This window comes from Cydia strobilella, chromosome 1, assembly GCF_947568885.1.
Source record: "Cydia strobilella chromosome 1, ilCydStro3.1, whole genome shotgun sequence".
Lineage (NCBI taxonomy): Eukaryota > Metazoa > Arthropoda > Insecta > Lepidoptera > Tortricidae > Cydia > Cydia strobilella.
Window position 1 is genome coordinate 34,993,676 of NC_086041.1, and position 27,741 is coordinate 35,021,416.

The window sequence follows — 27,741 nt, forward strand, 5'->3', positions numbered from 1 at the left end:
AGGTACCTCCCCAGTTGGGCTCTGCTCTAGATCTGAAATGACATCCGCTGTCCTGTGCCCTACCACACAAAGCGAGATGTCATTCGCAGTGCCCATACCTCTCTTTTGGACATAGTTTAAGGACATACCCGGGTCCGGACGTAGTTTATGGACATACCCGGGTCCGTAAAAATTGAAGCTATATGGAAATAGCGCCTTACTGACAAGCGACAATAAGTACTCTTTTGGTTGAAAATGGCACATTAAATAGGAGACATGCGGGTAGCAACCAATAGCTTTGGTTGTAACCCATTTCTCTTCTCTTTAACCGGATTACAAGAAATGATGTTAGTTGATTACTGCACGTCTCCTCTTATCTCCGTCTCAGTGAAAAAATCCAGTAGATTGTGGTTTACAAAGAGTGGCTTACAACTCTCTGGGCTTTTGATGTTGGCTAGAATACGTACGCATTTTTTTCTGAAGGATGAATAAATCTTCAATGTTTGTAGCATCACCCCAATGTATAATGCCGTATTTTAACCACAAGAAGGCATATGCGTAATAAGCATTGAGAGCTGTTCTTAGGTCGGTGCATTTCTTTAATTCTCCGATCTAAGAACAGCTCTCAATGCTTATTACGCATATGCCTTCTCGTTACATTACAATGCAACACGTAGTTTTAAAATTGCGAATTTATGTGAAACACTAGATGTGACGTCACGATCAAATTACATACTCTTTATAGTTTTATACGGGGTTTAAAATAGAAATTGTGTCTAAAAATAACTGCTGTCTACGTTTTTCTATTAATCTTCAGATGCTTTATTTCATGCATGGTGTAAAATAATTTATATTAAACACAGTGAAATACCCTATTGGGCTATCATATTTGTCAGCAATAACATTCAGAATACTGACTGACTTTAATTATTTATTTACACATACTACTGCAATGAACATTCGTAGACTTTATTTCGTTGCAGTCAGTGGCGTAACTGTGGGAGGGGGGGGGGGGGGGGGGGCAGAGGGGGGCAAGTGCCCCGGGCGCCATCCAAGGGGGGCGTCAAAATGGGCAAAAGGCAGCAGCAGAGAAACTTTTGTCAGTCGTCAGGGGGCGCAAATTTTGTGACTGCCCCGGGCGCCATATCCTCTAGCTACGTCCCTGGTTGCAGTGGGATACGTTTTTGTGAATATTACTATTACGATTTGCAGATCGTCCGAAACTCCGAGAATCTTCGCCGGAAGTGAAGAAGAAGAAGGGAGAGTTCGCCGGCAGCTCCAGCGAGTCCAGCGGCGCTAAGGAGTGGCCGCCGAAGAATAAGTGAGTTACATGTAGAACCTCCATTATCCGAACTTATTTGTGGTATTTTCTATAAAGAGGGACCTTATTGTCGATGGCGCTTACCGCATTATAAACAATGCTCCGATATATATACAATGATGATGGAATGAATTGTAATAAGCCTATATTTCTAAAGGCAAGTGTGGTGCCGACTTTAGGAAAACTTTGAAACTTGACCATTAACTAACTTGACTTGGTTGACTGGTAGAGAATGCCTAGAGGCATTTAGTCCGCCTTTTGTACTGTAAGGTTTTCTTTTTTGCAAAAAAGGTTAAATTAATTAATTAAAAGTAAATTAGGGAAAAATAAATGGACTCGCATCATTTGTTTCCTGATCCCTATGTTTAATCCTTCTATTGTATTTTTTACATATTTCTGTGTGGAGCAGAGCTACCAGATCTTGCTGCTCTAACTTATTATTGCCAATCGGCATTTAGGTACAGTTTTCCTAAAAATGTACACTCCCACAATGTTTCATACATTTAGATTTTACAATTCACATTAACTTGTTCCAGATCAAAATCCAAATCGCGATACAGACGCGAGAAACGCGAGAAGCGTGAGAGGCGCGACAAGTCCCGCCCCTCGAAGCCGAAGAAACCGCGAGGCCTACAGCAGTACGACGCCGACGGCAACGTCATCCGGCCTCGCGTCACTTACGGAGGCCTCAGCGACTCGCCCAACGACTGGTCGCCTAAACACAGGACGAGACAGAAGAAGATTAATTATACGGAGATGCCTAACACTGAATCTGAAGATGTAAGTATATGAACATAGTTTAGGTACTACTTTTGTAATATTCGGCCTCGCGTCACTTACGGAGGCCTCAGCGACTCGCCCAACGACTGGTCGCCTAAACAGAACGAGACAGAAGAAAAGATTGATTATACGGAGATGCCTAACACTGAATCTGAAGATGTAAGTATATGAACATAGTTTAGGTACTACTTTTGTAATAATCGGCCTCGCGTCACTTACGGAGGCCTCAGCGACTCTCCCAACGGCTGGTCACCGAAACATAGGACGAGAAGATTGATTATACGGAGATGCCTAACACTACATCTGATAGATTGATAGATAGCGTTTATTCGTGGCAAAAAAAAAGAAGAAAACAACAACAAACGTGCTCGAAAAACATACAAAAACCTAAAAAATACGCGTTTTCCCAGATATAAGACCTAGCATTTCGCCCCGAAAACCTCCATATAGCAAATTTAATCGAAATCGTTAGAGCCGTTTCCGAGATCCCCGAAATATTTAAATATGTATATATACAAGAAAAACCTTCGAAGGCCCAAGGTCCTACTTATAGGACTTCTTCAGTTCAATGAAATTTAAATCATATTCAAACGGAACAGAGTAGCTTTTGCTTTGTTTCATTCTATTTTCAAACAATGCAAAATCAACTCTTTTCCATACACAATAGGTTGAAATTTAAGTGGCAAATTTTGTATTTTTCATTTGTATGGCTGATGGGCCTTAGGAGTCCCCGGCGAGCTCGGCCGAATTGCACCTTCCCATACAAACGTAGTTACGCTGTCATTTTAAAACTGCGTGTTGGATTGTAATGAAACTTTGCACATACAATGACATGAGCTATATCTAGGTTTGAAATTAGTTTATATAGCTCCAGTTTATAAAACAAACGAAATAGAGCAAAAACAAGTTTTGTATGAAAAACTTAAAATCGCTGTATTTTTTTAACTATGATATCTGAAGCTATATAAACTAATTACAGACATAGATATACCTTATCCTATTGTAAGTACAAAGTTTCAGAGCAATTTACCTAGTTGTTTTAAATGGAAAGCGGAACTACGTTTGTATGGAGATTCGAGCTTGCCGGGGACCCTTAAGGTTGAAAGGTAAAGTAGATTTATGTAAAATTCAAACTTGTTGCCTGTTTACTTAACAAACTAATTTTGCATTAAACAGGAAATGCATAAAGGCAGCGGCAAGCACATGCCGGACAGCTCGGACGAGTTCAAGGTGACCTCCTCGTCCAGCTCCGACTCCGACCGCCCCGCCGACCCCAACCAGAGGACCCTGAGTGACCTCATCAAGACCGCAGTCGTGCCGCTTGAGAAACTACCTGATGACGTCACTAAAGCGAAGGAGGAGGAGCTGCAAGCGCATCTCAGTAAGTTATGTGTGTACGCCTTTTAACACTTTAACATTACTAGTTTCATAGAGTAACTTATACTAGAGCGGTACTGTCATAGTAAATTTTGTAACCCCAGTAAATTCACTGCCATCTGTCGACTCACTTTAAAACTAAAAATGAAGATTTATAAAAATACGATAAAATGTATTTAAATATGGATAAATGGTTTTTTTATTTGCATTAATTATTTTTAAGATTTTGACCCATGTTCTTTCACTGATATGCGTTAAAATTGTTAAATAACAAACGAAACCGTCAACGCCCTCTATACGAGTGTAGGCCAAAACTAGTGGCGCCATCTGATCGAGATTCAAATTTTCTTGATATTCGAGGCACGTTTTTTCCTTAGACTGTATCCATCTATTACGGAGTTATCTTTGGTCATAGTAAATTTTGTAACCCCAGTAAATTCACTGCCATCTGTCGACACACTTTAAAACTAAAAATGAAGATTTATAAAAATACGATAAAATGTATTTAAATATGGATAAATTATTATTTTTATTTGTATTAATTATTTTTAAGATTTTAACCCATGTTCTTTCACTGATACGTTAAAATTGTTAAATAACAAACGAAACCGTCAACGCCATCTATACGACAGTAGGCCAAAGCTAGTAGCGCCCTCTGAACGAGAATCAAATTTTCTTGATTTTCGAGTCACGTTTTTTCCTTAGACTGTATCCATCTATTACGGAGTTATATCTATCTTTGCTAGTTGAAATATTACCAAAACGGGGCTTTCAAATATTACGTAACGCAATTTTCGATGATTTTTTAACCCCAATTACCCCCCCGTGTAACGCGCAGTAACGTTTTAGTGTACCCCCCCCCCCCCCCACCCCTTGTTAAGGCCGTTCCATCGGTTTGCCGCTGTCTTTGTCACATTTCGCAAGAAAAAACTTGAACCTTCCTAGCTTAAAATAAAATTTGAAATAACGGGAAAGAGCATACGCGCCAAGTGTCAATTTTGATCGAATTTTGTCGGTTTTTATTTATTTTAAAAACATTACCTTACAATATCGAAATTCTAAAGCTATGAAATTACTATTTATGTTAAGATTGTTTTTTCTTCTTTTTTTGTTTATAGTATCACATGATAAATAACCGAGTAAAGTAGGATTAAAAGTCCGAGTTAGAGGTTACTTAGGGAATTAATTGTATCGAGCGAAGTGTCATAATTCGTGTATCGGAAGCTATGTTGTTAATGATAATATAGTCAAGAACTACATATATTTTTTCCACGTCTACGAATATCAACGCCTCTTAGAGAAACATGATCATATGAGGACATTTTTCGCCTTCTGGCTCAGGGAACCGCCTTAAGATGTTACGTTCGTGGTCACAGGCAGAATGGCGAGGAATTTTATCGACATCTTCTTGTTGCGTGAGTGTTGTGTGTAGGCAAAGTGACAACCCTAGCGTACAAGTTAATAATCAAGATCAAGTGCGAGACTTCATCGAACGCCATCTTGATAGTAGTCTCGTGATTAATTCCTTTGTTTTATGCTCATTAATATTGTTTAAAGTGTAATATCGATAGTTTTATTATACAATAATCTAATGCGGTAGTGTGCAGTGAATGGAGAATTAATCTCAAAGCGTGTTTAACCACCATTTTGGAGTCAACGGCCGGTAGTCCACGTGCTTCTCGTAAAATCCAGCTATCGGTTTTACGAGACAACTACAACAACCACCGAACAGCGTCGTGCTCTAAGAGCATTTATTTTATTCCTACCCTTTTACGTGACATTGGCTACGGGCAACACCGCCCTCAAGTCCATCAAGAAAAAGAAAAAGAAAGAAGATCAAGTGCGGGTAGTTTGCAAAACTCGCGCAGCAAGAATATGTTGATACAATTCCTCGCCAGTCTGCCTGTGACCACGAACGTAATGTCACGTTCGAAACGTCAGGGCATAAATAAACGTAAGTTTTTTTACGTGATTAAGTCCAGTGTTAGTGTAATTTTTTTAAAGTATCAGTCTATTAGGTTTGTTTTGAGGATCAAATGTCTGTATGGGACCCATTGTTTAAAAGCAATACTAAAATCACAAATGATGGTCAAAGTCTGGCACCTGCGCTCGCGCTTTACTGACGAAACGCTTCTAACAAATTGGCATTACATTGTGACGTCAGCATGTAGTAGTAGTAGCAGTAAATCACTTTATTGTACAAAACAAAAATTGTTAACATGAAATTCATATAGATTTAGGTACAAAGGCGAGCTTATCCCTATAAGGGATCTCTTCCAGCTAACCTTAGAGTAAATGAGTGGAAAATTCGAATTAGATAGATAGACAAACTTACAGAACGTACAATAATGCATGTATGCATGTAACGTCACTACTGCTTAGAAGCCGTGAAAAAAACAAGGAAATTGCGATTTTGTCGGTGAAATATTAATATATTTTTTAATAAAATGTAAGAAATCGAATGTTACAAATTGGTAATTTTTTATTTATTGAACTAGATTTAGTTATAAAATTCAACATGCGGAAATGACCCTATTAATTTTGTATGCTAGGTATTGATCAGTACGATTTCACTCACTATTATTTTAAGTCGCTTTCGGATTCTTCGGGAATCCTTCCTCAGGCACTGATCTAACTACTGATCTAAATATTTTGAAATATGTCTCACGATAGTTTAATTTAGTGTATGCTAGGTATTTAATTGTCCGTGATGCTGGCACCACACTTCGCCTTATTTGGCAAACATTCGTGTTGCATCTCTATCCTTTGACATACAAAACAAAAGGGAGGGAAGTGTGATGCCGGCATAAAGTATTGTGAGGGTGTGTGTGTGTGACGCGGTGGTGTGCGTGTTGCGTGTTGCAGACGCGCAGGCGCAGGCGAGCGCGAGCGCGACGGAGGGGAGGCCGCTGCGGGGCAAGGGCAGCCGCGGAGGGAGGGGGAGCAGGTATCTTATTGCTTCTATACTTTGTCAAACTACTCTCATTTCAAACATATATGGAGCATTTTCTATGAAAAGGGACCTTATTGCCGGCATAGAGTGACTTATACTAGAGCGGTACTGTCATAGTAAATTTTGTAACCCCAGTAAGTTCACTGCCATCTGTCGACACACTTTGAAACAAAAATGAAGATTTATAAAAATACGATAAATATGGATAAATGATTTTTTTTTATTTGCATTAATTATTTTTGATGATTTTGACCCACGTTCTTTCACTGATATGCGTTAAATTGTTAAATAACAAACGAAACCGTCAACGCCATCTATACGACTGTAGGCCAAAACTAGTAGCGCCCTCTGAACGAGAATCAAATTTTCTTGATTTTCTAGGCACGTTTTTTCCTTAGACTGTATCCATCTATTACCGAGTTATATCTATCTTTGTTGTCGGTAACGCTTACGCCGCACGGCGCCGCGCGGCATTGTATTTATATCGGAGCATCGTTTGTAATGGCGTAAGCGCCATCGACATTTTTACTCTTTGAGTACGGAACCCTAAAAATGTAATTGATTACAGGGGTCCGCGCGGCCGCGGAGGGGGCGGGGGCGGGGGCGGGGGCCGGGGCGGGGGCGGCGCGGGGGGAGCGGGGGCGGGGGGCGCCGACGACGCGCTCGCCAAGCTCGTCGGCGTCAAGATCAAAGGTAACCACACTAATATTCCCACACACACACACCATGTATGTATGTAAACACTTTATTGTACATAAGACATATTATAAACACAATAAAAGAACAAAAGTATATACTATAAAACTCCCGTGAGACTCAAACATATTAGATTATTTTAAACCGGGTCACTCACGTATTATTAAGTGGAATAGCTCGACATGTTTCGGTCCAATTTACGAGGAACGTCTTCACGGAGACACGACACGTCTTCACTGGTCGAGGGCGCGGCGTGTAAATTGGACCGAAACATGTCGAGCTATTCGACTTAATAATACGTGAGTGACCCGGTTTAAAATAATCTAAAAGTATATACAATGTACAAAGGCGGACTTATCCCTATAAGGGATCCACCGCCATCTACAACCAGAAAACTTACGAACGCTTACATATAAATGCATTCAGTGGACATATAGAAATGAACTTCCCATAAATATAACTGTAAACGAAATACTCTTGAATCCAATTCCATGTTGATTACATAATAGCAAAATTTCACAAATTTATATTATCACACATTAAATTGAAAAGTCTTTGCTAGAATATAATATCTCGGTGTTATCAACAAAATCAATAATACGCACTACATTCACTTCCACATTTTACTTGTTTTGCAACCTAACATCTAACACACATTTTTGTTTACAGATCTAAGCCAAGAACCGATCAAACCCAATCAGGTAATGAATAAATTATATCATTTGAATATTTCGCTAGCATAAAAATCATAAAAATCCTCACTAAATACATAGAAATAAAATTTGAGGCCTCACATTTTCCTAACTCATATTTTTTATATTTAAGATTGAAAGAGAAAAGAAACGCCAAGAGCGCGAAGCCAAACTAGCAGAGAAAGAAGCCAAACGGATGGAGAGAATACAAAAGAAGGAAGAGAAAGAGAAACTAAAAGAACTAAAGGCGAAAGAGCGAGAGGAAAAGAAACTAGCGAAGATAGCGCTGCAGGAGAGCAAGCGGGTGAAAAAGGTATTGTTACGTTCGTTACGTTAAATTTATTATAAACTGAAATAGATATCATAATTATAAGTACTATAGAAATAGTGACCAAACCAGTGCCTGCGACCGGATTCAAACCGGCGTCATCAGCTTTCGCGGTTAACCGATTAATTGGATGAATCCCATGACAATTATTTTCATTTATTCAATTCCCCGAAAACCTTGAAAATGACTGCCATGACGAATTTTTGGGTATTGCACCGACTACTGGATACTGGTTAGAGAACAGGCACACAACAATGTGTAAAGACATGCATTGTTGGCACCAGGGATGTTGCGAATATTCCCATCCGCATCTGCAACCGCGGAACTTCCGCATTATTTTCAACATCCGCATCCGCATTAAATCAATGCGGAGCTTAATGCGGATGCGGATGTGGAACAGGTAGGTACAGGAACGTCTTAACGGCGGCGTAAGTGCTAGGTAATTTCGTCATTAGCCAATAGGAATCTCGTTTCGTTTTTGTGATTCGTCGATCGAGCACTTTAGTCTATGACGGACGGCGACAAGAAGTGTATAATTTTTTTTTTTGGACTTTAGTATAGTAATGCGATTGTGGGGCACCTATATTCTTGTTCAAATACGAAGTTTTGTTTTTTTATGTGCCTTATCTCGACATCCGCATCCGCGGATATGAGTCTTTAAAAATCCGCATCCGCATCCGCGGATGTCAAAAAATCGGCATCCGCAACATCCCTGGTTGGCACCCTATTAAATTTGGAAGTCTTATCTGTATGATTTTTATACTTTAGTGTGTAATTTTTTTATAAATATTTTATTCTATTCAGCCTTTTTTTTTACTCCGAGATCTAATATATAGCCTCGGGCCTTTGTGGCAAGTTCATTGAATTATACCTTCAGTATCAAGTATAACATCACTCGATAGGTAATTAAATTATTACTTGTCATAGGAAAAGCCAGAATACCCAATATCCGGCCCAGTGGGTTACAACGTTAGACCAGACATGCGGATGATGTACCCGGGCATGAAGCATCCGGATTACCCAGGTCCCGGCCCGAGTCCGGGTTCCGACCAGCAGCAAAGGTTCCCTACACAGCCGAGGTTACAGGTAACGTGGACATTAATTTTTACTTTTTATCGTTCCATACTAAAAAGGTACAAAAGGTACCCTTATGATGCGACTGTCCGTTTGCAATATAACTGTAAAACTACCCACATTTTTTTATTATATTTATTATTATTATTTTATTGTCACAATTAGCAACAGAAAACACACATTTGGTTGGTATTAAAGTTTCAACTTTACCTTTACTTATTTGAAGTTGAATCTATGAATGAACTAGTATTTAAGTTTAAATTGTATAATTACCATTGTAAAAATCAAATTATAGTTTTAATTTTCTCAAATTATTTTTACGCCTATGTTACTAAAAACCTCCGTGCCCTTAAAACATTGGGACAACCGATACACCAACATTGGGATACAATGTTAGTTCATTTGTTAGCTGCAAAATTAGACACCACACCACGATAAACGCGCGTGTCCTAGACAAAGAGCCTATACATTTGAAACGAAACTCACCAGTTATTTTGCTATAATAATTTATTTCTCCAACATTAACTTATCAACACTATCAACAGTAATACCTTCTTATAACTACTCTTCACAATCCCACCACAACCTCGTCAGTCCACCATTAACTTTGGCTTAAAGGACTCGCATCCAGACCATAAATGTAAAAAAAAAAAAAATCTTTCTGTTCATACCCAGCCGTTTTACATTATTCTTAAGTACCCTCCTTTTATTTTTTTATTTTTAACCACAAAGAAGGAAGCACGATACCAGTGTTACCACATTAAATTTATCAATTACCTAAATAATCAAATAAATATTTAAAAATCATGACACTCGGCCATCCGGCATCGTGCTGCCTCCTGGCGCACGACATCGTTCTTTTTAAAAAATCATGACACATTATTGTACATTGTACTAAAACCCATTAAAAATGGTAATTTCAAGTTGATTGACTTGTTTTATTTAAACAGCGCAAATAGGCGCTAACAATAATGTTATGTTAATAGTGTTGTATGGGTGTTTGTTGACGCAGGTGCGGGCGGAGCTGCGGGGCGTGCCGGTGGCGGGCGCGCTGGCCGCCGACAGCCTGAGGGAGGGTAGGCCAACACGTCTCACATAAGCAACGCCATTATTCCATCCTACCTTTATTACCACTAATCACTACAATAGTATAAAGCAAAGTCGCTTCCTGCTGTCTGTTTGTCCCTATGTATGCTTATGTCTTTTAAACTACGCAATGGATTTTGATGCGGTTTTTTTTAATAGATAGAGTGATTGAAGAGGAAGATTTATATGTATAATACATCAGTATTGCACCCGTGCGAAGCCGGGGCGGGTCGCTAGTAATGACATAAATAATGACATCTCTGAAGTGTACATTATTGTGATTTATATTTCATTATTTAATTACTCTAAAATTAATTCGTACTAGCTTTTGCTGGCTATAATTCATTTAGATATATAGCTATTCCTGTTGCATCTCCTTAGCTCTACTTGCACCATCCCACTAACCCGGTTAAACCTGGAGTTATCATGGTTACCATTACAATTTGACACGGTTAACGGGTTAACCCCGGGTTAGTGCGATGGTGCAAGTGGCGAGGATGAAAGCAGGATTCACCGATTCATATTGAATTTTAAGTCTCAGTTGAAGCAGTAACTTTCTTTTAATTAAATTAAAACATCAAAATTGTTTGACAGGCACACTATCCGTAGCCGGCTCCCCGCAGCCTTTCAAGCCGGTCAGCGAAGAACCCAGCGTCATCACGCGCATGCCGCACATGATGAACCAATACAGGTACTTACACACATACACACACACACACACACACACACACACACACACACACACACACACACACACACAAGGAAAAACATATTCAATAATTATAAATTTATTTTTGATAGAAATCTGGTGTTCATGTGATTCGGTAGTGTTGATAATGATTTCGTATTTTCGCAGAGGTCCGATGATGTACCCGGGCGGGGGCGGCGGCGGGGTCGGGGGCGCGGGCGGGGGGTCGCCGTACGGTCCGCGGCCGCAGAGCATGATGTACGTGCCGCACCCCGGCCTGCCGCCGCGCCAGTACCCGCCGCACTACTACCGCCTCGCGCCCTACCGCCTGCCCGACGCGCAGCAGCCCCCCGGCCACGGCGTCTCGCACCTGGCTCTCGGGCCCCGGCTGCTGGGGACCGTCGGGCCCCCGTCGCACCACGGGCCGTCGGGCTCGCCCTACAGGTCGCCCGGACCTCACGGCCCCCCCGGGTCGACCCATGGGCCCCCGGGCCCTCACGGGCCGCCGGGATCGTCCCGTGGACCTCACGGGCCCCCCGGGTCGACCCATGGCCCGCCGGGATCGTCCCATGGACCTCACGGGCCCCCCGGGTCGACCCATGGCCCGCCGGGATCCTCCCATGGGCCTCACGGGCCCCCGGGCTCGTCGCACGGGCCGCCAAGAAATTCTCACGGACCCCCCGGATCGTCTCACGGGCCGCCCGGCGCCCACGGTCAACCCGGAGCGCCCCACGGCCCGCCCGGACCTCACGGCCCCCCGGGCTCGTCCCACGGGCCTCCCGGACATCCCAACGGCCCGCCGGGTGGCCACGGACCCCCGGGACCTCACGGCCCGCCCGGGTTCTCCCACCGACCGCCGGGACCGCACGGGCCGCCTCCCTCATCTCACGGACCCCCTCATGGGCCACCGAATTCCTCGCACGGACCTCCGGGCCCGCCGGGCTCCTCCCACGGGCCGCCGGGGCCCCGCGGCCCGCCCGGATCCCACCACGGGCCGGGGCCGCACCCCCCGGTGTCGGCGCACGGCCCCCCGCACGGGCCGCACCCGAGTGCGCTGCACGGGCTCCTGCGCGCCGGCCCGCCCGTGCAGCTGCAGGGCGCGCGCGGCCCGGTGAGGCTCGCCGGCCCGCACGGCCCGCCCGGCACGCCGTCCCCCGGCCCGCCTCCCCCCGCCTCCCCCGGCTCCCTCCCGCCCGGGCCCGGCTCCAACTCCACGACCCCGCCCGCCAAGGAGCCCCCGCTGAAGATCAAAGCCGAGGTGAAGACCGAACCCGAGTACCACTCGCCGGTGCAGTCTCCGCCGCGCGTGTCCCCCGAGCCGCCGCGCCACCCCAAGATGAAGGTCACGGACAATAAGGAGCGTCGCCCGCGCTACCCGCTCGGGCCGTACGCGCCGCAGTACGGCCCCTACGGCCCGTACGCGCCGCCCGCGGAACAGCCGCTGCTCCTCCGCGGCCCCTCCCCGCTGCAGCGCATGCATCAAAACCTCCACCAGTTTTTACCGGAGAAACCTGAGCCGGCGCGATCGCCGCGGGCCGAGGCGCCGCACTACCTCCCGATGCTGCGGCCGGGCGCTCCGCCGTACAACATTCCGTTGATGAGAGCGCCCAGTCCGGCCGCGCCGTACTACCCGGGGCCGGACATGCGGCAAGAGAAACCTCCGCCTACCCCGCCGCCGGACAAACCTTCACCTGCGGAAGTCCCCGCCCCGCCACCTCTGGCCTCCGTGCCCGCCGCCGCCCCCGTGCCCCTCTCCATGCCCGTAAGGGCCCCGGAGCCGATGGCTGTCCCCCCGGCGCCCATGGAGGAAGCCCCCGAGCCCCCCAAGGGCCCCGACTTCGTGAAGACCGAGCCCCCGTCCGAGCCGCAGGGCAGCGTGTTCGGCGGCCTCGTCAGCTACTTCTCGAGCCAACGCGAGGACGAGCTCGACGCGTAGCGACCTGTACATACTCTATAGTGATCTATTTATATATCGATTCGATATTACGTTTGCGTAATTAGCAGATTAAGTTGAGGACTTTTTGGTCTCGAATAAAATGTATTATTTCCGGTTATGTTTAAGTGAGATTTATTTATACAGAGTCGATAAGTACTTACATGTATCTCTAAATACGAATTTTATTATAGAATCAAATCGATTATTTCTTTTTGCAAAATAAATGTTTTCTCCTACAATGTCTCTCATTAATCCTAGTCATTATTTGCAATGCGATAATGCGTTAATTAAAAATCCTTATCCCGCATTTGGTCTCATTTACTTACATAGTTAATCGTTTAGTCATGAGAGACATAACTTCGAGTCGAGTGCAAAGAGTATAATAGTATATGTATAAGTAAGTCGAGTGCAACGATCGCACAAAGGTCATTGTGCGATGGTGTATTAAGCCTATAACGTGTGTCGCACCGCACAAAGGTCGCGGTGCGGTAGTCTGTTACGATTTAGGGTGCTTAGCCAACATGCCAATCGCTAACGCTCCGTAGCGTAGTATACCGTGTGGTCCGTACGTTACCCTTCATTCCAAAGAATATAATACTTTCAGTCACTGCCCCAAGAAAAATCGGGTTATTTCCATTATAAATAACACAGTTACCACGAAGATTTTACTACAGTGGTAATAACTTAGGGTGGTATTCCATCTGTCCAATAATTTCTTTGTCTAATGTGCATTGCATCTCACTCTCTCATTAAGTAAAATGTGAGACGCAATACAGATTATATTTCTCTCTCTCTCACTTACAACACGTAGCCGCGTCCTTATCAGTCTGTGGTGCGGAGCGAACGCACGCGACGCGCGTCCGACCGTCCATGATAACCTTAATCACAACGCTATATGTCATTGTGCTTAGTAGCGGTTTTGAAGGTATCTTAAACTATCCGCAAAACTCGGAGGCTCACGCAGCTGTCAACAGTGTCAACCAAATGTCAAAATAGAATAGACGCGAACATGGTAGAAGCAGCGTCGTTTCGAGAGAAATAGAAATAGTTTTAAGTAAATGAGTTTTATCATTATAGTATAATAATATTTAATAACACAAATCTAAAAATTAATTTACAAACCATTACACAGCCATGAATTTAGAGTTACTTGGTAAGTAAACTTAAATATGGTGTTCCGGTGTTTGTTTCCTACTTGTTATTGTTTTTAAATCACATTTAAATTTTATTCCAGAATCTTTTGGACAAAATTATCCCGAGGTAAGCACTTAAATAATATAATTAATAGATTTCCATCACTAGGTATAATTTATTTTGACAAAACCCAACTAGTATAATTATATTATGAATAAAAAGAAAGTTTGTCATGTTGACTTAAGATTAGAGATTGTTTCTTCTATATGCTCACAAGTCGCAGATAAAAATGAATGTAGTTCCTATGCTGGTACTTTCAGCCAACCTAATTCAATACAAAAACTAACCTTAATCTTGCCTTTATTATAGTAAACTTATTTAACTAAGATAATTGTATTTTTCAGGAGTTTGATGGGTCTCTTGACTCGATATCTCTGGCGGCGACCTGCGCGTTTAACCGTCGAGGTACCCTGTTGGCAGTGGGGTGCAACGATGGGAGGATATTTATTTGGGACTTCCTTACGCGAGGAATTGCAAAGTCAATATCCGCACATGTGTATCCCGTCTGCAGTCTTAGTTGGTCCAGAAATTGTAGGAAGGTTAGTTATTATTTAATTTTTCTTATTTAACCTCCTGAGACCCACAAGCATTTGTTTTGTTTTTGAATTTGGAACCCTTAGTTACTCAACAAAAGTTCAAAATAGATTTAGGAATATGTACAAAAATTTGTATGTAATTTGTATGTATTTGTATGAGGTTAATGCGCAACACAGGCTCTGTCAGGTGGATGCATAATTACATTGAAACACCTCCTTTTCCTGTCTTCCATCTCTTGCAGGACCGATTCAATATTGGTACCATCATTACAACCCTTTTTCAGTTCCTCAACCTCACTTTTCAATTCAGACACTAATTTCATCAATGCTGCAAATATTTCAGGGTAGGAGACTGCAACTAGATAACTCTTAACTCGGTAGCTAGCAACCTACTACACTTGACATATATTTGTCTTTCACAACCATGGCAAATTATTTTACGGTTTTTCTCATCAACAGCTAGAACCACACTACACTGGAAACAGGATGCGATTTCGAAAAGAACTTTAACAGACATATAGCTGCAGACTTTGTCACATGACAATCAATGATGCAGGCAGCTATAACAACTGAAATTGCCTCTTTCCAGTCAATGCTTACCTAATATATCATTGCTGAAGACTGGTCTACACGTTAATTTTCGGCTAGACCGCTTTCCCACATAGACGCTGTGTGAACGATTTTGAATGTTGCCATACAAATTTAATGCCGTCAGGCCTATGGAACTCTCCGCGCGAGCTCGGATTTATACCTACAAGTCGCGTCCCCTTCACGGTACCAACTACCAAGCCAGTTGGTTGCCACACGCGCTAACGCACGCACGTCACCGATTGTTTTAAAGATGTAGGGGTGTGATGCTTTTTGCACATTTATAGTTAGATATCTACCTAAGATACCTAAGTATTCAAAAGAAGCGGCAACCCTAGCATTGTGTCGGCGCGCGCAGTGCGGGGAGCGGCGCGTTGAAGCTCACTCCATTGTATTTTTGTGTAGGTATCAAAACGGTAGGTATTTGCGTTTTCTTTGAGAGATAAGCATCTTTTCGTAAGAACTATTATATAATCTGTGACGCCGGGTAAACCTAGCCGAATAGTAGCCGTGCTGGATTAACCAATAAGCAAATTAAGCAATTCTCTGGTGATGCCCTTGATAATTTAAAATAATTATGTTCTATTCCAGCTTCTGTCAGCCTCAACAGACCACAATGTTTGCATCTGGGACATCCTCACAGGCGAGTGCGAGCAGCGCTACCGCTTCCCAACCGCCATAGTGCGAGTCCAGTTCGATCCACGCAACGACAAGAGGTTCCTCGTGTGTCCCATGCGGCATGCGGCGCTGTTGGTCGACACGGACGGCGATCACAACATACTGCCCATTGATGAAGATGTAAGACATTTTACTTTACCGATGTGATTTGTTTGGGTCTCTATTGTTTGACATAATTATTGAAAGTCATAATGTAATGATTGTCATATTATCATTAGTCATAATTTGGTTTTTCTCCGAAACGCGTAACTTTTCAGGATTGCCATAAAACAAACCTAACCTATCTATAGGATAACCCGAGGAAAATCCTGAAAAGTTAACGGTTTCAGAATTATGACTAATGATAATATGACAATCATTACATTATGACTTTCAATAATTATGTCAAACAAAGGGATCCCGATTTGTGTATTATACGAATTTATAAACATTAATATTGTTGTCCTACTTCCCCAACTTTTGGTCTTTATCACATAGTTTAGTTTCATAGTACGTTTCGTTAGTTTTGGCCCGGCCGAAAGGTTAGGTCGTTTTTCCGCCGAAATTGAAACTACGGCGGAAACATGATTTTTTGGCTGAAACCGTAACTGTATCTTCGGTCGGACACTGTTTGGGGTCATCCATTAATTACATCACACGTTTAGGGGGGGAGGCGGTCAAGAAAATGTGACATGTTGTGACACTTGTGGCAAGGGGGAGGGGGAGTCACAAACTGTGACATCACATTAACTTATTTAAATTATTTTATTCGCTGTATAGTTTAATAACAAGTTTTTGGAAAGATAATCGTTTTTAATAGTTTAATTTTCTTTTCAAATCTGTTTTGGGTTATAAAATTACTAATATTCCTTTTGTCGAAAAATATTTTGATAAAATATTAATAATACTTAATTTGCCGATTTCATTGAAGAAATGTGACGTCACACCAGGGGGGAGGGGTTCGCCAAATGTGACCAAGTGTGACAAGGAAGGGGGGAGGGGTAGAAAAACCTCGAAATTCGTGTGACGTAATTAATGGGTGTACCCTTTTTTTTTTTTTTTTTTTTTTTTTCAATTTATTTACAGCCACTACAAGTAATACATATTATACTAATTACTACAATGTCTACAATATGTGTGGCCCGCACCGCTTACCACTAATTAACATGAATAATGTTCATTCAGAGTCAAACTAATCACCGTCAAGTCTTAAGGACTACCGGTGTCGACAACAACATAGAACGGTTGATTATGCATAAATATGTTGGGTAGGTACTTGGAATACAGTGTAAGAAACTAAAAGAAGTTAAAAGAAGTACTTAGTTTGTAGGGAGTGTTAAAACATCAATAATACGTTTTTTATAAACACTTACGGACGGCTAAGGAATGGAATGCGCTCCCGCCATCTGTATTCCCTGATCAATATAACCTCGGTCTCTTTAAAACAAGAGTGAATAGGCTGTTACTGAACCGGTGAGCTCCATCTTAGGCCCTGTCTTCACTTTCCATCAGGTGTGACTAGTGCCAATCGCCGATCAGTTTATAATAAAAAATAAAAATAAAAAAAAACTACAACCAAAAATATCTATGTGATTAAATTTTTTACTTTACTCTTAACTGTATTTGTCACTTTCAGGGTGATATAAATGTGATAGCATCATTCGACCGGCGCGGCGACTACGTATACACGGGCAACACAAAAGGCAAGATATTGATATTGGACTCACAGACGCTGGCAATAAAGGCGAGTTTCAAGATCACCGTCGGCACCTCCAGCACAACGGGGATTAAGAGCATAGAGTTCGCTAGGAGGGGAAAGTGAGTGGTTCTTATTGTAACTATAATTAAATAAATATACCATAGAAGACGCAAATGCATCTACTTCGCGTCAGGGACCGGCCCGCTATCCCTTGGTGAGTTAAGCCTTATGCAATAACATAGAGTAACTTATACTAGAGCGGTACTGTCATAGTAAATTTCGTAACCCCAGTAAATTCACTGCCATCTGTCGACACACTTTAAAACTAAAAATAAATATTTATAAGAAACGATAAAATGTATTTAAATATGGATAAATGATTCTTTTTATTTGCATTAATTATTTTTATGATTTTGACCCATGTTCTATCACTGATATGCGTTAAAATTGTTAAATAACAAACGAAACCGTCAACGCCATCTATACGACAGTAGGCCAAAGCTAGTAGCGCCCTCTGAACGAGAATCAAATTTTCTCGATTTTCGAGGCACGTTTTTTCCTTAAACTGTATCCATCTATTACGGAGTTATATCTATCTTTGGCAATAATAAGGCTTAACTCACCATACCCTTTGCCAGACGAAACCCTTTGTTTTGCTTTTAAAAACCCTTATATAAAGCTACCACATTTGAGTTATCGGTAGCCCAAATACCCTTACAAAACCCTTATCATCCGCTCACCAACACCTTGCATATTGCTTATAAGGGTTAGCCTTATAAAGGGCTTCCCTTTTAGCATATAAGCGTGCTAATTTAAGTCGTCTGCCTTGTTCATAAAGCACACATTACTTTGAATCCGAGCGATCGTCGGCGGCGACGGCGGCGTTCTTTGACTAGGCACGTATTTTCTTTCCTTTTCATACACTACCGTAGATATATACTAATCCTGTCTCTTTCACGCAAAGGGAAACCTTTATAAAAAGCGCTTAAAGATAAGGGTAACCCTTATTAAGAGCTAGCCTTATTTTTGGTTAGCTTTTCGGTAAGGGTTAGTCAAAGGGGGTATGAATGGGCTTGCAGTTCAGAAGGGAAAGTCTTTCAATGTGTTAGCCGTGTTTAAGTGACGCCCATTGAAAGGGTTTTATCGCGGAAAGGGTTGTCCGGTCCCTGCTTCGCGTGTCCGAACCCCGACCAAGCGTCGAGGTTGACCGTCGCGCTTTACAGTCCACGCGCGTCAGTTGTTGCAGCCGGACGTCCGTGAAAACTTAAAAAATGCTTCATTGCATGATAATTAACTGCAACAGCCCAAAAATTGCGAGCACCCAAAGGCAAGAACATACTTCCTATCACAGATAAGTGATTTTAAAATTATATAATGTGTAAATTTTGTATGAAAAAGTCGGCACGCTTGGTTTCAATACAAATCGTGGTATTTGCGTCATCTAGCGTATATATTAAATCTGTGGTAAAATCACAAGATGACAAATTTTCATTAATGGTATCAATCGATCAGGTTTATTTTTAGGATCAAATGTCTATATATGGGACCCATTGCATTAAAGCAATATAAAAGTGAAATTATAGTCAAAGTCCGACAGTCGTACTTCACTCGTGAAACGCTCCTAACAAAACGATGAGTGAACGTGACGTCAAGGTCACTGAGAGCCCATTTTGAATGTATGGACAAGAAAATTGTGTTTTTGTCGGTGAAATATTGCGTTTATATAGTTGCTATACAATCTTTTTTTGGATAAAATGTAAGGAATCGAATGGTACCCTTACTTTTTCCTTTTTGGCAATTAAAAAATTACAAAAATTTTGAAACTTTCAAGTACAAGTATTTTTGTATTATTTCCATATATGTTATTTTAATGTCTACATTATTGTGATAAATTGCTCATTTGCTTATCATATGCTAATAGATTTTGTTATAAAATTCAACATGTGTCATCATCCCTATTATGGCAACTTCCTATGGCTTAAGGTTCTAGCTATAGTACTTATGTTTAAATTAATAAATAAATAATGGATAAATATAATAATAAATAAATATTATAGGATAATTTTATACAGATCACATTAAATGAGACTAAATAACGACAAACGGTCTGGCCTAGTGGGTAGTGACCCTGCCTGTGAAGCCGATGGTCCTGGGTTCGAATCCCGGTAAGGGCATTTATTATTTGTGTGATGAGCACAGATATTTGTTCCTGAGTCATGGGTGTTTTCTATGTATTTAATAATTTATATCCATACTAATATTATAAATGCGAAAGTCTGTCTGTCTGTCTGTGTGTTCCCTCTTCACGCTTAAACCGCTGAACCGATTTAGATGAAATTTGGCATAGAGATAGGTTGAGTCCCTGAGAAGGACATAGGATAGTTTTTATCCCGAAAATCATCCCTTAAGAAAGTAAAAAGCGGGGTGGAATTGAGATAATTAACGAAGTGCCTGATAATTTGTGTGCATAATATGCTCAAATTTAGATTGCTATGAAAAATATTCCAGGCGCTATTCTTACTCTAGCTGCGGTTACTAAGTCCACGCAGACGAAGTCGCGGGCAAAAGTAGTAGTATTATATATATCGTTAAGTAGCTAGTATTATATATATCGTTGTCTGAGTACCCATAACACAAGCCTCCTTGGGCTTACCGTGGGACTTAGTCAATCTGTGTAAGAATGTCCTATAAAATTTATTTATTTTAAATAATAATAGCTTTTCGTATTTTCCGGTCCACATACAAGCGGTCGCAATGAAGCTCAATAGTGGTCACGTTTATTCATTTATAGTCTGCCTTTCGCACTCATGAAGTGTTCATATATGTGATGTGATGGTTTCCCTTTTGCACACTTTTATCTTATAATAATACAGTTGAGACTGTTGAGAGTTACCTTAGACATAGAGTAACTTATACTAGAGCGGTACTGTTATAGTAAATTTTGTAACCCCGGTAAATTCACTGCCATCTGTCGACACACTTTAAAACTAAAATCGAAGATTTGTAAAAATACGATAAAATGTATTTAAATACAGTTTTTTTTTTTGCATTAATTATTTTGATGATTTTGACCCATGTTCTTTCACTGATATGCGTTAAAACTGTTAAATAACAAACGAAACCGTCAACGCCATCTATACGACTGTAGGCCAAAACTAGTAGCGCCCTCTGAACGAGAATCAAATTTTCTTGATTTTCGAGGCACGTTTTTTCCTTAGACTGTATCCATCTATTACGGAGTTATATCTATCTTTGCCTTAGATTAGACTTTCGATATTAAACTTGGTCGTATATTGTAGTTGCTTCCTGGTGAACACCTCGGACCGCGTGATCCGCGTGTACGACACGACCACGGTCGTCAAGAGCGGCGTCAACGGAGAGCCCGAGCCCATACAGAAATTACAGGATCTAGTCAACAAGTGAGTTTATTTATCGTTTACGTGGCAGGTGTTGATTGGTACTCTGCTACTACTTCAATCCATACTAATATGTGACGTTTTCAACCAAAAGGTACCACATTGTCGCTTGTTTATAAGGTTGATTTCTAATTGAAGCTATATGGAAATAGCGCCTTACTGACAAGCGGCAATAAGTACCCTTTTGGTTGAAAATGGCACATATTATAAATGCGAAAGTGTGTCCGTCTGTCTGTCTGTTACCTCTTCACGCTTAAACCGCTGAACCGATTTAGTTGAAATTTAGCATATAGATAGTTTGAGTTCCGGAGAAGGACATAGGATAGTTTTTATCCCGAAAATCATCTCTTAAGAGGGTGAAAAGCGGGAATTGAGATAATTAATGAGTTGCCTGATAATTTGTGTGTAATTTGTATTATGCTTAAATTGAATGAATGCTATAAGACTTTCTCCAGGCGCTAAACTTGCTCTAGCTGCTGTTACTGACTCCACGCAGACGTAGTCGCGGGCAAAAGCTAGTGCCCCTATAAAGTCAAACAACTCTTGATGAATTTGGTAGTAGTACAAAAAACAAGAAATGATGAGAGATTTTATTTTATTTATTTATTTATTTAAGAAACAAACAGTCTTTTATAGTTAGTTATACATAAAACTGGTTTTTTTTTTAAAGCTAGACTTACAGTTTCCTTAATGAAAATATTTTAACATCATGTTTAATAAAGTTTCTACAGAGTAAAACAGAGCTATCTGTGCAAACAATAACAAAAACAATAACAACAATAATGAAAATATAATGCAAGAGTATCAGGGTGTTAACAATTAAATTGTATATAAACTGAATACTAACTAATTTTCTTCTTTTTTTACCACTAAGTTTGTTCCCTACTGTCCCCAGGACGACATGGAAGAAATGCTGCTTCTCCGGCGACGGCGAGTACATCTGCGCGGGCTCAGCGCGCCAGCACGCGCTCTACATCTGGGAGAAGAGCATCGGCAACCTCGTCAAGATACTGCACGGGACCAAGGGCGAGCTGCTGCTCGATGTGGTCTGGCATCCCATCCGACCCATCATAGCTAGTATTAGTGCAGGTTAGTTAAGTAAACAGAGAAGGTCCCAATGTAGATCCCTGGGGTACACCAATTATAACCAACATTTATATTGATTTAAATCAAACAACATTAATATGGGTTCTGGGGTAGTTGGATATGAAAGTAAAACACACATCTTTAATATGACATCATGATGGTAAGGTTTAACGAGAGATGTCAAGGGATCAACACAGTCGAACGCCTCGGATAAATCATAACAATACCCAACCCCATCCCGTCATTCAAGTAATTTAGTTAATGGTAAGGGTATAAAGACTGATTTAAAATAATTTTCGGGCATTTAATTCAACTCGTTATAGCGAGCATCATTGCTGGTATGTATGTATGTAGTGCCAGGAGAGCAATCTCATCATGATAGTGCGATTTTAACCAACGTTCTATTGATTTAGTTCAAACAACATGAGGTTCTGAATTAGTTATATATAATGTAGAACATCCAAGGACAAGATAATATTGCGTAAAAATGTGTGAAGGCACATGTGATAACTATACATTTTAAATATAAATGCCATTTTATCGCTAAGATCGCAACATAGGTGTCCAAAGTCATAATCGTCAGGGGTAGTCGCTATGTTGGACAACCTTGCAAAAATCGACATAATTTGCACATATTACCAAAGATAGGTATAACTCCGTAATAGATGGATACAGTCTAAGGAAAAAACGTGCCTCGAAAATCAAGAAAATTTGATTCTCGTTCAGAGGGAACTACTAGTTTTGGCCTACAGTCGTATAGATGGCGTTGACGGTTTCGTTTGTTATTTAACAATTTTAACGCATATCAGTGAAAGAACATGGGTCAAAATCATAAAAATAATTAATGCAAATAAAAAAAATCATTTATCTATATTTAAATACATTCTATCGTAATATTGTCTTCGGTTACCGCGATAGTTACTCATGAAATAAAACTATGAAAACGGATTATATCGCGTATATTGAATTTATAATACATCCCGACGTTTCGAACTCTTTACAGCGTTCGTGGTCAACGGGTGACTGAGTCACCCATAGTTTTATTACATTCTATCGTATTTTTATAAATCTTCATTTTTAGTTTTAAAGTGTGTCGACAGATGGCAGTGAATTTACTGGGGTTACAAAATTTACTATGACAGTACCGCTCTAGTATAAGTTACTGTATGATATTACTCTCAATTCTTAATTTACTTACATTATTTGTATTTTTCAATTTCTCTGCTTAGCATTAAGGTTGACTTGTAGATAATGTCTTACGGCATTAAGTCTGCCTTTTGTACTGTAAGGTTTTAATTTTGTGTAATAAATAAACTAATAAAGGTTGTCTGGAAGAGATCGCTCTTTAGCGATAAGGCCGCCTGTTGTCACCTCTGTCTTCATGTATTATTTGTGTTTCCATGTACATTTTTTCTGAGGTTGTGCAATAAAGAGGATTTGTATTGTATTGTATAAAGCACGAGTATAAAGGCTAAATAAATAAATTAAACTAAATATTGTCTTCGGTTACCGCGATAGTTACTCATGAAATAAAACTGTGAAAACGGATATATATTGAATTTATAATACATCCCGACGTTTCGAACCCTTTACAGCGTTCGTGGTCAACGGGTGACACGCGGGTTTTCATAGTTTTATTCCATAAATTAAACTTGTTTCAGGTGTCGTATCGATCTGGGCGCAAAATCAGGTCGAGAACTGGTCGGCGTTCGCGCCCGACTTCAAAGAACTGGACGAGAACGTCGAATACGAGGAGAGGGAGAGCGAGTTCGATGTGGCCGACGAGGACCGCTCCGTCGACCAGGCCGGCGAGAGTAGAGACGATGAGGACTTTGAGGTGAGACCGGGCGTGGCTCACTCCGCGATGTCGTCGTGACGCTGCAAGTACATGCGGCCCACACCAATATTGGTGTCTAGCCATAGGAGTTGCCGCGCACCGGTAAGGAACGGACGCCTGCTCGCGCTTGCGCCACCTAGCAGTCATATCTGTCGTAATAGACGCATTTTGTTAGATAGTGAATCTTCTGTACCAAGTACTATTATTTATTCTGTGGTAAGACTTTGAGGTAGTCGTGGTTTAAAGAAAATTTCAAATACGAGAAGGAGTTTGATGCTGGAGTGCAGCGGAGTGGCCCCATACAGGGCAAAACATTTCGGATCCCCGAGAGACCTCCCCGAGGTCCTACTCAACATCAAAGGTTCGATAGGTTTCCTCGAGGAGCTGGGCTGGCAGGACTAGCCCACCCCCATACGCAAAATAGGCGCCAGTCGTCGAGTTGCGGAAAATCGCCTGAACTACAATACAATACAGGAGGTTGATTCCGTGGATGAGGAGTGAGGACCAAATCCATCGAGCAAGCGAGAGCCGGTATCATGACGAATTTGAGGTAACATATTTGTTTCATTTCATTTCATTTATTTATTGCAATCATGTTCATTTCATACAGGTGGTAAATAAAATATAGTCGGTACATGATACCCTGTTAGGGCACAGTAAAATTGTCTTAAAAACTAAATTAACAAAACAATTTTTTTATTTTATTTTATAAGTTACATATTACATTCTGATAGAAAATTACATAATTACTAAGATATTAATTATTCATTCTATATTATTTCGTTATTCGTTTATATTATTATCATTTAAATATTCGTTCAATGTGTAATAACATTTTTTTAATAAAAGAGATTTAATTAATTTAAACATTTTTTTATCATTTTCTACATTTTTTATAGCCTCCGGCAGTTTATTAAATATTTTTAGATTTAACTATACGAATGGGTCTACCGCGATTTAATTTCATTATTATCTGTGCAGGTGGACGTGACGACGTGCGAGGCCGTGGCGGCGTTCTGCAGCTCGGACGAGGAGGGCTCGGACGGCGGCATGCTGCACTTCCTGCCCATAGCGCCCGAGATTGAAGACCCGGAGGTATGCCACTGTGGGCCCTATCACACTCCTTCTTTTCTTGATGGACTTGAGGGCGGTGTTGCCCGTAGCCAATGTCACGTAAAAGGGTAGGAACAAAATGAATGCTCTTAGAGCACGACGCTGTTCGGTGGTTGTTGTAGTTGTCTCGTAAAACCGATAGCTGGATTTTACGAGAAGCACGTGGACTACCGGCCGTTGACTCCAAAATGGTGGTTAAACACGCTTTGAGATTAATTCTCCATTCACTGCACACTACCACATTAGATTATTGTATAATAGAGCTATCGATATTACACTTTAAACAATATTAATGAGCAAAAAACAAAGGAATTAATCACGAGGCTACTATCAAGATGGCGTTCGAACCGGAAGTCCCTATCACACTCGTTGAAAGCGAGGCGAGCTTTTAGACCGCGAGCCAGGCGCAAATTTCGTCGGTCATCGCCTCCCGTGCGAAAACTCGTATCGCGGTTAACGGCTATGTATGATGAACGCTCGTGAACGTCAGCTGCCGCTCCGTTGGTGGGTTGAGGAATGAAATCTTCAATCTCTTGCGGAATCTTCCGCAAAAAGAGGAGCGCGCGCTGCTGGTAGCCGAGGAGGATGATAGTAATACTTAATCCTTGGTTGTGCAGGACGGCTGGGCGGCCACGCAGGACACGGTCACACCGACGGAGACTCCCGAGAAGCTGGAGCCGACCGCCAAGAGGCCGAAGAGCAAGACCTATGATATTTCCCTCAAAATAGCGCCGCCCGGTAAGATCACAATCCTTTAGTTCTAAATAGCCTGGTTAAACCCCCCGGAATGCGAGACCTATTGCCCCCAGGGCACTTTTTAGGGTTCCGTACCCAAAGGGAAAAACGGGACCTAAGATTCCGCTGTCCGTCTGTCTGTCACCAGGCTGTATCTCATGAACCGTGATAGCTAGACAGTTGAAATTTTCACAGATGATGTATTTCTGTTGCCACTATAACAACAAATACTAAAAAGTACGGAACCCTCGGTGCGCGAGTCCGACTCGCACTTGGCCGGTTTTTTTTTCACTCAAGCCGCGTATTCGCGTCTAACGACAATCCCAGAGTAAACAAGTAGTACCTAAGTAAAGTCGCGATCAAAATTTTAAACTAATTTTATTACGTTTTGATCGGTATAAAACAAGTTATCTAATCATGGTTAACTTTTATTATTAAGAACTTTGTATTACATTTTATCAGTCAAAACCTTTGTGACAGAACTTATGACCTGACTAACTTGCCTGAGTAACATCACAATAACTGCTATAACTCGACCCAACCCGACTGACTCGATTCGCGTTTACGAATCGCCTCAAACAGGTCAAACCTAATACGCTTTCAATTTGGACCGTCATAGCAACTCGGTTTGATCAACCCGGGTTGAAACCGGTTTACACAGAAAGTCGAACCGTTCAAATTAAATAATCATTTATTTTCAGGCATGGCCCATAAAGGTGTTAGTAACAAAAGAAAAACTTAAATACTAATGTTAAAAAGTACAATTAATTAAAAGTTCAGCCTGGTTTGCAATATTTACGGGTTGGCACATCTCTAATGCAAATCGCAGTTTTAGCACGGCAGACAAACATCAGCTGTCTAAACGCCTATTGAAAAATACGAAAAATACTTTTCTATTGAAATACAAGCTTGCTTCCATACTTTTGGCGTGGGGTGTATGAGTGATGCAATTTTGTTAACCTGGGCTTAAATTTTTCAGAACAACCGCTGTCGTTCGGCGGCAAGAACAAGCAGGCGGCGGGCAGTAAAAAGGTGGCGGGGAGACCGAGAAAATAAACTAATATTATTATATATCTGTTTTATTTCTTTACAAAACATTTGTGGCTTTTTATCAGAATTTCAGATGGAAAGGACCTTAGTCAAGGGCCTCACACTCTTTGATAGAGAAAGATAGTCTTATTGCGATTCCTATAAGAGGAAAGAGAAAATTGTGCCATGCTTTGTCCTTATCACCGACCGGGTTTTGTTTCATGGTCGGGTTATGGCAGCATTGGTAGGAGGCGATGGCGAAATACCGAAATTTATAAGTGAATGAGAAAAAGGTTTATGCTGCCATACATTAACCTGTCAATACATGTCTTTCTCTTACCCCTGGTCGCTCGGTTTCATGTCTTTAACTACTATACTATGTCTGACCTTATTGCACATGAGGCGATCACATATAGGTTGAATAGCTTTGGCGAAGTTAAACTCCCCTGAGTAACACCGCAATTCAACCTATATGCATCAGATAACTTTCCTCTCCACCTAACACAGTTTGTTTGGTTGGCATACCAAAATTAAAAAAGTTGTATTATTTTAGACGGCAGATCTGTCTCACGACGCAACTTGTGCCACAACACTTCATACGAGACCATATCGAAAGCCTTCGTTAAATCTAAGAAACACACATAGACCGGCGTTTTTCTATCCGTGTAGAAAACGGCGCGCTTGAAGCGCAGCTCAGCGGTTTCCGTCGATAGCCCGGGTTTGAAACCGAACTGACTTCTGCAGGTGCTTAGTTAAAAGACCATCAAGCAAGCCGTCTAGCACTTTGGCAACAAAAACAATATAAATTTGTCAAGCATTTATGAGGAAAAGAAAAACATTGCAAAAATTGTATGATGGATGGGATAAATGCTAGAAATATGATGACGGATAAATAATAAAAAATGTAATTAGGACAGCATTTTATTTTTAACGTCATAAAG

At 41.3% G+C, this 27,741-nt stretch overlaps 2 protein-coding genes across 2 annotated transcripts in view; both read left to right on the top strand.

Annotated features, from left to right (window-relative positions):
- The window catches only part of LOC134742745 (remodeling and spacing factor 1), a 32,332-nt gene extending 19,183 nt beyond the window's left edge, over positions 1-13,149 (top strand). Inside the window, exons 16-26 of the mRNA XM_063675961.1 lie at positions 1,192-1,300; positions 1,837-2,080; positions 3,257-3,470; positions 6,323-6,404; positions 6,979-7,103; positions 7,776-7,807; positions 7,932-8,111; positions 9,054-9,212; positions 10,213-10,276; positions 10,881-10,977; positions 11,143-13,149. Coding sequence (XP_063532031.1) covers positions 1,192-1,300; positions 1,837-2,080; positions 3,257-3,470; positions 6,323-6,404; positions 6,979-7,103; positions 7,776-7,807; positions 7,932-8,111; positions 9,054-9,212; positions 10,213-10,276; positions 10,881-10,977; positions 11,143-12,910 — 3,074 coding nt within the window. The 3' untranslated portion in view covers positions 12,911-13,149. The remainder of the gene's footprint in view (positions 1-1,191; positions 1,301-1,836; positions 2,081-3,256; positions 3,471-6,322; positions 6,405-6,978; positions 7,104-7,775; positions 7,808-7,931; positions 8,112-9,053; positions 9,213-10,212; positions 10,277-10,880; positions 10,978-11,142) is intronic.
- A 761-nt stretch (positions 13,150-13,910) lies between these two features.
- On the top strand, positions 13,911-26,840 carry LOC134744948 (retinoblastoma-binding protein 5 homolog). The gene is made up of 11 exons (XM_063678896.1): positions 13,911-14,063; positions 14,145-14,170; positions 14,449-14,643; positions 15,820-16,026; positions 17,522-17,703; positions 20,884-21,003; positions 21,896-22,089; positions 23,748-23,923; positions 24,905-25,018; positions 25,654-25,774; positions 26,751-26,840. Exons 1-11 carry the CDS (start codon positions 14,045-14,047, stop codon positions 26,825-26,827), a joined length of 1,431 nt encoding a protein of 476 aa, XP_063534966.1. The 5' UTR covers positions 13,911-14,044; the 3' UTR covers positions 26,828-26,840.
- The last annotated feature ends 901 nt before the right edge of the window (positions 26,841-27,741 follow it).

Coding starts and splice junctions, on each gene's coding strand:
- LOC134744948 (XM_063678896.1), top strand. Junction 14,644..15,819: donor GGTCCAGAAATTGTAGGAAG/GTTAGTTATTAT, acceptor GTTCTATTCCAG/CTTCTGTCAGCCTCAACAGA. Junction 17,704..20,883: donor GAGTTCGCTAGGAGGGGAAA/GTGAGTGGTTCT, acceptor CGTATATTGTAG/TTGCTTCCTGGTGAACACCT.